This window comes from Echinops telfairi, unplaced genomic scaffold, assembly GCF_000313985.2.
Source record: "Echinops telfairi isolate 266 unplaced genomic scaffold, ASM31398v2 ScPeMD7_3509;HRSCAF=4178, whole genome shotgun sequence".
NCBI lineage: Eukaryota > Metazoa > Chordata > Mammalia > Afrosoricida > Tenrecidae > Echinops > Echinops telfairi.
Genome location: NW_022107407.1, coordinates 858398 through 871365, shown reverse-complemented (window position 1 = coordinate 871365; position 12968 = coordinate 858398). Strand labels below are relative to the sequence as shown.

General features: G+C 36.7%; 1 protein-coding gene and 1 non-coding gene across 2 annotated transcripts in view; both read right to left on the bottom strand.

Annotated features, from left to right (window-relative positions):
- RYR2 (ryanodine receptor 2) overlaps positions 1-12968 on the bottom strand; it is an 805653-nt gene that overhangs the window by 441487 nt on the left and 351198 nt on the right. Inside the window, exons 22-23 of the mRNA XM_045294222.1 lie at positions 11482-11674; positions 9841-10057 (exon numbers count right to left, since the gene is read on the bottom strand). Of these exons, the coding sequence (XP_045150157.1) occupies positions 9841-10057; positions 11482-11674 (410 nt within the window). The remainder of the gene's footprint in view (positions 1-9840; positions 10058-11481; positions 11675-12968) is intronic.
- Positions 12626-12753, bottom strand: LOC115870960. Its single transcript, XR_004047019.1, has one exon. It is a non-coding gene; the product is annotated as a small nucleolar RNA SNORA24 (small nucleolar RNA).

Sequence of the window (12968 nt, the reverse complement as noted above, 5' to 3'; positions counted from 1 at the left end):
CAAGACATCCCCAAGGAGAAGCCACATGGACCTATCCCGATGCAGCCCTGGGTGCTGGAGCAGCCTTGCGGAGACCCCTGCTAGTGCTGAGATGCTTATTCGTTCACTGACTCAGCTTCCCTCCTGCAGTCGGCACCATTGCCTCTGTTTTGTGAGGTGGAGGACTTTGTGGACTGGTGTTGGGTTAATGAGTTCATGTTGGACTTGTGGGCCTGGGCAGCATTGGGTTGGGATGTTTTCGTGATGCACGCTTTCTTTACATAAAACTCTCTTATCCATGAGTTGCTGAGGATTTGTTTCTCTAAAGTACCTAGACTAATACAGGGAGGGAGGGAAACATGAGGAGCTGATATCAGGGGCTCAGGTGGAAATAGAATGTTTTGAAAAGGATGATGGTGGCAGCTGTGCAAATGTGCTTGATGCAATGGATGGATGTCTGGATTGTGATAAGAGTTGTACGAGCCCCCAATAAAATAATTAGAAGAAGAAGATGAAGAATTACAATTGTTCAGCTAATAAGTGGAAGAACTAATATTTGGGGGGGAAATGGGTCCAAAGGAAGATCAAATGATAAATCATTACATTTTGACCTAATGATATCCTCCATATTCAACTTTACAGTGTTCTCTGTCTGCTAACAACTCTATTAACATTCCTGGACTATGTTCTGAGGGGATTCACTAGCATTTTAATCTATGTTGGACTCTCCGAATGGATTTTGAGCTTACACTGTCACTCATAGTCGTCTGAAAACCAAACGTACAAAATTTAGGCTCTGATACTATTCCATTCTTCAGATCTAGATTTTATTATTTACAATATTTATATCACTGGTGTGCTTCTTCTATGTGAACTTAGATGTGCCTCACTTAGATGACTGCTTGATTGAAGACAAGGCTTTAACACCCAGATGTTATTCTTTCTAATAGCCCAGCACCATCTAGTCTTTTCATCATATTTTGGTGTAACACCCATATCTTTAGTGATCTCTTCATGACGATGGACATCAATCGGGACGATGTCATAAGAACTAACTTAAACTGGGGCTAGAATTAAGTGTGAGCCCAAACTCTATTCATACAACTATGGTTTATAAATGTCTCTGGTTCACGTTAGAGATATCATTATCATTTTATGATACAGAACATTATTAGTCATCTCCTGGGGCATAAAGTAATTCTATTGAGAGTGTCATTCATTTAGGCAATGGTATAGAATTAAAAACATTGTTAAGAAAACGAAATCATACAAATATAATCAGATGTCACACCCCAATACATGAATTGCTGATTTTTACAGATTAAACTCTTAAGTGACTGGACACTATTTACATGAACAATGGATAACAGTGACAAGGGGAAACATTCAATAAAACTCATTCACAAATGCAGAACTGTACATACTAGATTAGTTCCTTTCATAGAAAGCAAGGAGGGCATTTAAAAATATATATTCATTGGACTCTCTTAAAGCAAGAGATCTGAACCAAAGCCCACTGATGCCAATTCCATAATCTTGGGAAGCAATAATCTTATTCTCACACTGGGACATTTCAGTCTTTAGTCAAGAGAGTATCTCTTCCTTAAATCTGCTACAAGTGAGGCTGAGGTAATGTCCAGTTCACTTAGTAGGGATTCCATATCCAATCATTCTGGTGTGACCTACTAAGCATAGTGTGCATCTCAAAAGGGCAGAGTCAAAAATCCCAGTAGCCTAGAGAACATGGGTCATCAAAAAATGGATAGAAACTAGATCAAAAGCATCTAATTAGGAACATAGTATCAGACATACACTGTCCCCTTGAATTCTATTTAAATATGGTTAAGCAATTTTTCCTTATGGGAGATTGCTCCTCCAAGCTTACCCATCAACAGAAATGTAATAGCCTTTTCCAAGGAATACATAACCCTGACCCTACATCTTGACTTGAATTTCCAGTAAGGTTCAATTTTCACTCCTGTGTGAGTGTGCTGATTGACTTCAACACAATGGTATATGACAGCAACTGAATGGTCTTCTCTCTACCCCACCCCCATTTTGAAAAACTGACTCCAAATGAGGTGAGATCTGTCCAAGTGATGTTTAAGATGCACATACAGAGCAGGAGATTTATGGTTCATAGGTTCTAGGCACGCTCTCTACCTTATTGCTTGTGAGACAGGATTAGCTAATTATATGACCTGAGAGCAAAAGCTTGCTTCCATGTTAATGTTTAATTTTATAGTATTGGACTTAAACAATGTTTATACTTTTGTAGTTGACTAACTTTACTCATCATAATGGTTTTCAAGTTCCTCCAGGAAATGATGTGTTTCCTGGTTTCATTGCTGTTTTTAAGGAATGTTTAGTATTCTATTGTACATATGTCCCAGACTTCCTTTTCATTGTTTTACTGATGAGCATTTGGACTGTTTTCAGCTTCTTTCTATTGTGACCTGTGCTGCAGTGAGCATGGGAGAGCATATATCTGTTTGTGATCTGTCTTTACATCTTTAGGGTATATGCCCAGCCAGGTATTACTGGGTCATATGGTATTTCTATTCTCAATTGTTTTAGGTAGTGCCATAGCACTTTCCACAATGAATGTACATATTTCCAAAGCCACCAGCAACATACAAGGGTTCCAATCTCTCCCCACTGTGTCTAGAATTTCTTGCTGTTTTTCTAATTGAACTGTTTCATAATTGTTTTGATGAGCATCTCCAAGATGGCTATTGAACATGCATTTCCACATCTGTCTGTTAACCCTTCGAGTGTCGTCTTTGTGAATTGTCTATTCAGACCCTTTCCCACCTTTTAATTGGATTATTTGTTTTTTCTTATTATGGTACTTCAGGATTATATATATTTTAGTAATTAATCACTTACACCATTGCTAAAGATTTTTCCTCTCTCAGTGGGCTTTCTTTTACCCCAATAATGAAGTATTTTAATATGCATAAGCGTTTTATTTTTATAGGGTCCAGTAATCTATTTTGTCATTCATTCATGGTGTGTGCTTCTGTAATTATATTTGGTAGTCCATGTATTTCCTGAAATAAGACCCTAGAGCTTATTCAAATTTGCTCATTGATGATCCTTAAACCTCTGGGGTTTGCATTTGATATATGGCAGTGGTTCTCAACCGTCCTAAATGTAGTGACCCTTTCATACAGTTCCTCATGTTGTGGTGACCCCCAACCATAAAATTACTTTTGTTGCTACTTCATAACAGTAATTTTGTTACTGTAATCAATCATAATGTAAATATCTGATATGCAGGATGTACTTTCATTGTTACAAGTTGAACATAATTAAACTTAATTAAAGCATACTGATTAATCACAAAACAATATGTAATTAATTATACACTGTGAAATATATGTGTTTTCCGATGGTCTTAGGCATACTCTGTGAAAGGGTTATCCAACCCACAAAGGGGTCATTAGTGCCAGAATCACAAGAGGTCTTGGAACAGAAGTTAACATTGCTGATGTCAGGTGGATCTTGGCTGAAAGCAGAGAAGAATGCCAGAAAGATGATTACTTGTGTTTCATTGACGATTCAAGGACACTTGACTGTGTGGACCATAATAAATTGTGGGTAATCTTGAAAAGCACAGGAATTACAGAACATTTCATTGTGCTCATGAGGAACTTGTACATGAATTAAGAGGCAGTTCTGTGGACAGAAAAAGGGAATGATGCATGGTTTACAATCAAGAAAGGTATGCCTCAGGGTTGTACCCTTTAATCATACTTGATCAATTTTTATGCTGTGTAAATCATTAGAGAAGCTGGCTTATATGAACAAGAAAGAGGCTTCAGGATGGGAAGAAGGCTTATTAACAATCTGCAATATGCAGGTGAGACAGCCTTGCTTGCTAAAAGTGAAAAGGTATTTATGTACCTGCTGATGAAGTCCAAGGATTGTAGCTTTTCTCTGAATATTAGGCAGAATTTCCCTGTGAGCCATATGGTCTTGACCATTTCTTGATAGAAATTTTCTTAATAACTTTTTTCTCTATTTCATCATCCATTAGGGGTCTTTCCACGTTTTCTACATTCATCTGCATAAATATGGGTAGATGGTGTATTTCTAGATAATTTCCCATTTCTCTAGATTATTAAACTTGTTGGAGTACAGTATTTTGCAGTACTCTGTTATTATTCTTTTTCTTTCATTTGTATCTGTGTGAGGTCACACTTTTCGCCTCTAATTCTAGATATTTATCTCTTCTCCTTTCCTTTTTTCAGTTTGCTGACAGTTTGTCAAATTTAATAATTTTTCCCCCTAAAACTTTCTTGTCTTTTAAATTTTTCCCATTGTTTTCTGTTGTCAAGTTAGTATTTTTTGTTTTTTTCCCCCCTTTTCCCCCACTGCAATCTTAGAGTTATCTTTTCTTCTGCTGTCTTTGTTTGTTTGTTTGAGGAGTTGTGTTAAGGTGATTTTGGATTTTTCCTATTTTTTATATGCATGCTGATTGCTATAAATTTCCCTCTGATAACTGCTTTAGCTGTGTCCCTAAAGTTTTGGTATTATGTTTTATTGTTCTTGTGGGTTTCAATGAATTTCTTAATCATAAAATCATATCATCTACAAATAGTAAGAGCTTCACTTCTTTGTGCCCAATTGTAGTCCCTTTATTTCTTTTTATTGTCTAGTGGTTCTGACTAAAACATCCAGCATGTTGTTGAACAGGAGTGATGATAAAGGACAACCTTGTCTAGTTCTTGTATTCAACAGAAATGTTTTCAGTTTTACCCATTGAGTATGATATTAGCTGTTAGATTTCCATTTATAGCCTTTATTGTGCTGAGGCATTTCCTTTCTATTCCTATTTTATGGAGTGTTTTTATTAGATAATGGTATATTCAACTCTATGAGCATACAATTGATTTAGTAGCAGAGTCTTTCATTGGGGGTGTATATGTTTACTAAGGTTATATCACATATACTCCAGTATAAGCTAAGTATTTTTCAGCACATTTAAAAAAATCATTTTACTGGGGGCTCGTACAGCTCTAATCACAATCCATACACACATCCATTGTGTCAAGCACATTTGTGGATTTGTTGCCATCATCATTCTCAAAACATTTGCTTTCTACTTGAGCCCTTGGTATCAGTTCCTCATTTTCCCCTCCCTCCCCACTACCCCCTCCCTAATGAACCCTTGATAAATTATAAATTATTATTATTTTGTCATGTCTTACACTGTCCAACATCTCCCTTCACCCACTTTTCGGTTGTCTGTCCCCCAGAGAAAAGGTTATATGTAGATCCTTGTAATTGGTTCCCCCTTTCTACCCCACCTTCCCTCCACCCTCCAGGTATCGCCACTCTCACCACTGATCCTGAAGAGATCATCTATCCTAGATTTCTGTGTTTCCAGTTCCTCTCTGTACCAGTGCACATCCTCTGGTCTAGCTGGATTTGTAAGGTAGAATTGGGACCATGATAGTGGGGAGGGGGAGGAAGCATTTGTATGTTTCATCATTGCTACGTTGCACCCTGCCTGGCTCATCTCCTTCCCGCTACCCTTCTGTAATGGGATGTCCAGTTGCCTACAATGGGCTTTGGCTCCCTAATCTGCACTTCCCCTCATTCACAATTATATGATATTTTATACCTGATCCTTTTGACACCTTCTAATCACATAGGCTGGTGTGCTTCTTCCATGTGGGCTTTGTTGCTTCTGGGCTAGATGGCTGCTTGTTTACATGCAAGTCTTATAACTCCAGATGCTATATCTTTAGATAGCCAGGCACCATCAGCTTTCTTCACTAGGTTTGGTTATGCACACATTTGTCTTCAGCAATCATGTGAGGAGGGTAAACATCATCGAATGGCAATTAATAGAACAAAGTGTTCTTGCATTGAAGGAGTACTTGAGTGGAGACCCAATGTCCATCTGCTACATTACTAGTAAACCTATAAATATATGCACATAGATCTATTTCCCCATCCTCATATATAAATATAATTACATATGTACATGCCTGTATTTAGACTTCTATAAATACCCTTCAGCAAACGATTTTATCTGTATATATATTTTTTCTCTTCTTTTTCCAGGATCCTGATGAGCTATCGGTTGCTTCTCTTGATAGTGTCCTACATTAATTCTTGAGTTTTTGTTGGTTTTTTTGTTGTTGTTGGTTGTTTCTTTTGTGGATTGTACTCAGAGTGACTGACTTCAAGCTCACTGATTCAATTTTCCTCTTCTTCTATTGTATTCCTCAGATCTATTACTATGTTGCCTAATTTTATTATCTCATTTTTTATCTTCTCAGATTCCATTTGCTTTAAGAATTTTAGTTATCCCATTCCTTCTATTGTGTATGAGTGTGCCCCACATCTCCTGAAAGGGCTTAAATTTATTCTTCTGAATTCTGTTTCTGCTAATTCCAGGGCATGTTCAGAGTAGTACATTGGGCTATGGTGATTTTCAGTTGTTTGTGTTAGTTTTTCCTGATTTGAGGGATATTCCGTGATTGACTGTTGTGTCCTTGGCATTGTGGTACAGCTACTAGTGGCATGTGAGCTATTGGATAGTGTAGAGGTAGTTGACTCTGTCTAGTAACATGGGAGAGGTCTAAGAAGAGCTGGAAAATATATGGTGTGAATGCAGAAGAGGGGAGAGAAATGAGTAAGTAAGAACAGTTGAAGGGAAGAAGAGCGAGACTAAAATAATGGTAGTAATAATAAGCAGCTCTCTGGATAAACCACAAGATTTGTAAAAACAATTGGAAAATGCATTTTAAGAGAAGTAACCAGAATTAATAAGTTCCCTGGAAATATATACCAAAGGAAAAAGAGAAGAAAAGAGTAATGGGGATAAGGATAGATTTCCATGGAAAAGGAGAGATAAAAGAGGCAAAAGACTTCAGTGCTGCTTGGAAGTGGGTACTAAAGATCTTTTGCTATGGTTCTCTTGCATGAATGTGGGATCTCTGCACTGAGGGGTGTATGTGGGGAAATTTATTGTACCAACCTGGACAATCTCTCTAATGTTCCAACAGTAATATGTGAGATTAATCAGGTTGCAGTTTGGTTGGAGGGCAAAGAGATAAATGGCCCTTCAAGGCCCACCACTGTCTTTCTTGCTTTCTGATGATCAGACCAGCATGCTGCTTCTTTAGCTAGTTCTCTGCCGCAACCTGTGTGCTACATTATCTCTGGGCAAGCCAACCCTTGGTATGTGTCACTAAAACTTGAGGTTCCTTTGAAATCTGCTTCACCACACTGCTGGTGTGTACATCACTTGAGCTTGAGGCTAGTGGGCCCTGTTGCCTTCCATTGCTTGAGTTCAACAACCCATCTGGGTCTGCTTTGCTAAGCTCCCGTGCTACTGACTGTTGCTGACTGTTTTTGACCCACCCTGTTGTCTGCCATGTGTGGGAAGACTCTGCCTGTCTTGCCTGAATGAGTTGAACTACTTCCAGTATATTAACTGTTCCAAGAAAGTGAGTTGGACTGAGCCCTCTGTACTGCGGTATGGATTAATTAGCTGTTACATTCCTTCTCACTGTATAAACCTATCTATCATCTATCTATCTAATTAATCATAAGTGTCCTCATTTTGGTTTTCTAAAGAACCCTGCCTAACACAGTGGGTGTGCAGGTTGTTACTAAGAGGCTCAAAGATATCTTTTTAAGGATAAAGTGCTACTAACCCATGCACATATGTAGGTGAAAGCTTTACAATGAATAAGAACGTTTGTAGAAGAATTTATACCTTTGAATTATGATATTGATGAAGAGTGCTGAATATACCATGTCTTATAAGTACAGCCAGAATATTCCTTACTTACTATCATCAAATTGATACTGACATATAAATATACTCTACAAGGTTTCCAAGTATGTAAACATGTACAAGTAGACAATGTCATCTTTCTTTCACAAAGCAGCTGATGGATTTGAACTGCTGACCTTATAGTTAGCAGTCCAAAATTCACCTGACTGCATTACTAGGGCTTCTTAGAGTCCTTCTTTTTTTTTTGAGACTTAGTCTAAAGCACTTTGGATATATTATCAAGAGGGACCAATTCATGGACAAGGACTTCATATTTGGTACAGTTGAGGGTTGGAGAAAAACATGATAACCTTCAAAAAGATAGATTGACTCAACAATGAGCATACTAATAGTGACAGGATGGCACAAGAGCACACAGCATTCTCTTGTTATAAGTAGGAATCAATTCCAAGGTACTTAACAGCGAAAGTATTTACAAGGGGGTACCCCCCTCCTAAAAGATGTATTTTTTCCCCAAAGCTTTGTACTTATATAATTTTTCACAAATCAACCTTATCATTTTCAAAGTACTCTCCATTGCATTTAATACATTTGTCAAATTTGCTATTCCATCTTGGAAACATTTTTCAAACACATCTGTTTATTTGGTTGACAGCACACCCTCAGTTTTTTTCTTCACTTCTTCTCAGTCATCAAATCGCTGTCTTGTCATGTTTCTCTTCATTCATAGAAACAAAAGGAAGTCACATGGAGTGTGGTATGGTGAGTAAGGTGTGTTAGGCAAGCGAGGCATGCTATTTTTCACCAAAACCTGGTGCACTGAGATGACTGCGTGAGCAGCTGCACTGTCACAGTGGCAAAACTAGTTCCCCGTCTGCCACAAATCAGGTCTCTTTTTTTTGTCACACACTGTTATGCTATCTTTTCAGAACCTCTAAATAGAAAGCTTGATTAACCATCTGACCTGGTGGAATGAACTCCCCAAGTGTACTACGAGAGTTGCTATTTTGTCCATTCAGGGAATTGACGGATGTCCAGAACAAGGATTGTCATCAATCAACATTTGACCTTTTTCTAAATGAAAAAAACTTGAGTTTTTCCCATAGTGCTGTCCTTGTAAGCTGTGTTCAACATCACAACAGTTTCTGTGGCATTTTTCCTGAACAGGAAATAAAATTTCACAGCCGCATGCTGTTCCCTTAATTCAGCCATCACTAAAAAACGAGGTTTCAGTGTAACTGCTTTTAGGAAAAAATTCACTGCAAACAGTGAGAACCTTCCCAGACGACGCCATTGAGTACACTAACTTGGAGCAAGTTGCCCAAAGGTCGCTTAACAGGATAAGTGCATACTAAGAAAGCTCAGCCCAGCAGAGGTGTTTTCCAAATTTTTTGGAGGGGAGGATACCCCCTTATACTTCAATTATGCAATATTACTTAAAGTTTAGAACTCTACCGCAGATATTAAATCATCTCAAGATTATTGTATCCTTCTAATTGCTTGAATAATTTTGCACACATTTCCACCAGTTGTAATATTAACAAGTTAGAAATAAGCAATGTAATAAAACCAAACTCAATGCCACAGAGCCAATTCTGACCCACTGCAACCCTATAGGACAGAGTAGAACCACTCCTGAAGGTTTCTGAGAGCATAAATCTTTAAAGGAGTAGAGAGACTATCTTTATCTTGAGCAGCAGCTTGTGGTGTTAAATTGCTAGCCTTGTGGTTAACAGCTCACTGTGAAGCCTACCCACTACACCACCAGAGTTCCTTAAGGAATATAATATGCATATTAAGATAAATATTTTATAAGTATTAAGTATTTTCATAAAACCTTAAAGCAGAGTTTTTAAAATTTCGGGTTGTGATATGTTAATGTATTATGAAATCAATTTAGTTTATTAGGGTAATGTTTTAAAAAAGTCAAACAAAATAAAAATAGGCGACCAAACTTGGTAAAGTTGTGAAGCTTGCTTCAATTACACATTTAAATTATTTTACCGTAAAACGTGGGTTGCAGACTAAAACACTGATGAGGCACTGCGTATCAGAATAACTACCATAAACCACATTGCCCTTACAGGTGATCTAGGTACCTGACTGGTATCCACAGGAATTGGAGTAAAAGCTGCTTGTGTCAAGGAAACTGTTGGGCCCAACAGGTCCCGTATATATGTTCTTTCTTGCTTGTACTCCCGGCTGTGTTCCACTTTCAATTTTTCTTTGGGCAGAACAGCTTCATAACAAGGAGCATACCCAGGAGGAGGAAGGAATTTAAATTCTCCATGTCTTCCCCCAAGGAGAAAGCGAACCCTAAAAATATATATAGATCAGGGGCAGTTATGTTCTGGTGCACATAGGTTCCTAATCATCCAAACAAATAAATTACTAGTATAAAATTAACTTTATTAGAAGTCCTATCTCCTTCCCTTCACATCACCATCTCTTCAATTTAGAATCTAAAAGGTTCTAATCATAAAAAGGTAAAACAGGGTGGTGGCCTACTTGTCAAAAGAGGAAACCTATTTAATTTAGGTTAACAGACAGAGAAGTAAAAATGACTAAAATTATATACATAACATTTCTATGTGAATTTAGTACATGTTCTTAGCAATTCATCATGTAATGCTCCAGCAATTCATCATGTAATACCAAGAATCAACATAGAAAGAGCAGACATGTTCTATCAATATGCTTAAAATCAGATATTTGAGGAGGTAAAATCCGAAAGAGAAAGAGTCACTTTCCAGTGTTGATTTCCTAATAAATTCTTTATGGGTTAAACAAACAGGACTTCCATTTGCTGAAGAAGATAATCTTAAATATTTAGCAATTTAGCAACAAAACAGTCTCATTATGTTCATGCATAGTCATGATTCAAAATAGTTTATTCTGATGTCCAATAAACGACACTTTAAAAAAAACAGCTAAATGATCCATTTCTTGGGGCTCACTTAAAAATAATGAAAAATTTCTTTTTATCTGTAATTATTTTTACTAATTTGTGCTTTAGTTCAAGGATATTAAAATAAATGAAATGAAAAGTCGAATATACAAGTAAGAGTAAAACATATGAGGAAAAATTAAAACCTTCTAGACGTTTATAGAACAAAACATAATTCGTGTAAAGACACTAGAAAAGTTCACTGGTACATGGATAGCTAATATTGTATGATTATTCCATCCCTTCTTCAATATGGTACTTCTCTCACTAGGGAATACTTCTGTGAGTTTAATTATAATGAAAAATAACCATGATAAATGGATGGCCAGTGGTAATCAGTGTCATTTTTATAGGTAAATGTGTGTAAATGGTAGGTAAATGAATATAAATATTTGTATATAACGAAGTTTCCCCTTACTAAGAGACGCCTGCTTAGTAAACATTACAGAACTTTAATGAAAGAATGAATTATAAAAATCTTCATCTTGACTCGATAAGATAATTAATTAAGAGCAACACAGAGTAACATAGAAAGGAAACATCATGGAATTGGTTTGCAAGAATTTACCTGGCTTAACATACCTAATAGTAGACCCTGTGGATAAAATATTCAGTTTCCAGAGATGCTCTTCCTGGAAGGATCTTAGCTTTTTTTCAAAGGTAAAAGGCCTGGTGGGCTGATGATGCCCAGGAGTGTAACAAAGGTTAGGAAAGAAGTTGTGCTATGAAAGTGTGAGCTGTGAGAAAGAAACAGACCAGAAAAACAACCACAACTAAACAATAAAATACTCACTTTATGCCTGCAGAGAAACTAACAACTGGAAAGAAAAGGCCATCAATGTTGAAATTCTCAAACATCCCTTGAACAGGCTGGCCATTAATGCGGAAGGAGATGCTTGGAGCACTTAGATCTAAACAGCAACTAATGACATCATCAGTTCTTAACAGGTGTTGGTTTGGTGAGCTTACAGTACGAGCAATACAACCTATTGGGGGGAAACATTAAGGAAGTAATGCATTTCTATCTGAGGGTATCTTTGAAGCCAAAGTAAAAATTATGAGTAGGTATTAAAGTTCAATGTACAAAACTGAAATTGAATAATTGTTAATGCAAATTCATAGTATAGGATAAGCCCTTTAAAAAAAACATTTGTTTTTCAGGAGTCATGCTACAATCTTTGTCAAAAAATGAATCTTTTGATGAACAAATGAAATATACATGAAGATGGCTAGGATTTAATGCAGAAATAATCTTAGAGTAGAAATTCTAATAAATAATGTAAGAGGAAATGTGTCTACTAATTATATGACCACCAGAGAATTATTTAATCTGTTTGAAACTTAGTATTTAATAAACAGAAGACCAAGTAGCATTACTTTATAGAGTTGCTATGAAGATTAATATCCTGGTTTATAAGTAGCACAAAGTCTTAAACAGAACAGGTACTTCATAATGCTAGTTTCCCTTTCCCTTAATTTTTAGAATAATAAATCATCTTTCTGCTATAAATTAAAATATACAAAGCTAATGAAAGCAAATATTGTAATCATTCGCTCATGCATTGCTCATTGGGAGATAACCACATGTCAACTGCTTTGCTTTATTCTCAATTATATTTATTCCACAAGTAAGAAGATCTAGGTTAGCATCTTCATTACAGGAGAATAAATCTGTGGCAAGGAAAGGACCATTAATAAAGGTCATTTCAGCACTGCTTTGCTACTTAGCCTCATAGGAATTTGTTTCTCAGAGTACAGTGAAATCAAAGAGGTGAAGGTCTCCTAAACCCATTCATGAACAAGGAGCACCCTCCCCAAGAACCAGAACAATAGTAGGTTTCATGACACAATCTTTGTTTTTGGTTTTTAAGAAAAATTTCTATTACAATTAAAAGTTTGCCCAATAGCCCCCATAAACACATCAGGTTAACAGCAAAGACTCTTACTTGTGCCAGTCAGAATCTGATACCAATTAAATGATGGCAGCTTTGCCAATAAAGGATATATTCTTCCATGGCTAGGTAGGGAGACCACCACAGCCAACAGGTCCCAAAGATACATGGACTGTGGATTTTTATATCATCTTTCCATTTTCTGTCGAGTTTTAGAAGTAGCACATTTGAGGTATCAGGTATTTAATTGTGAAATAAATATAATTGAAAATCAAAACAGACTATTTGGCAGATAATAGAGAATGTGTACATTTTGTATTTTATCAATATTCAAATCTGCAAGTAATAAATTCACTATCAAACAGCTGTTCTAGAATATTAACTATAG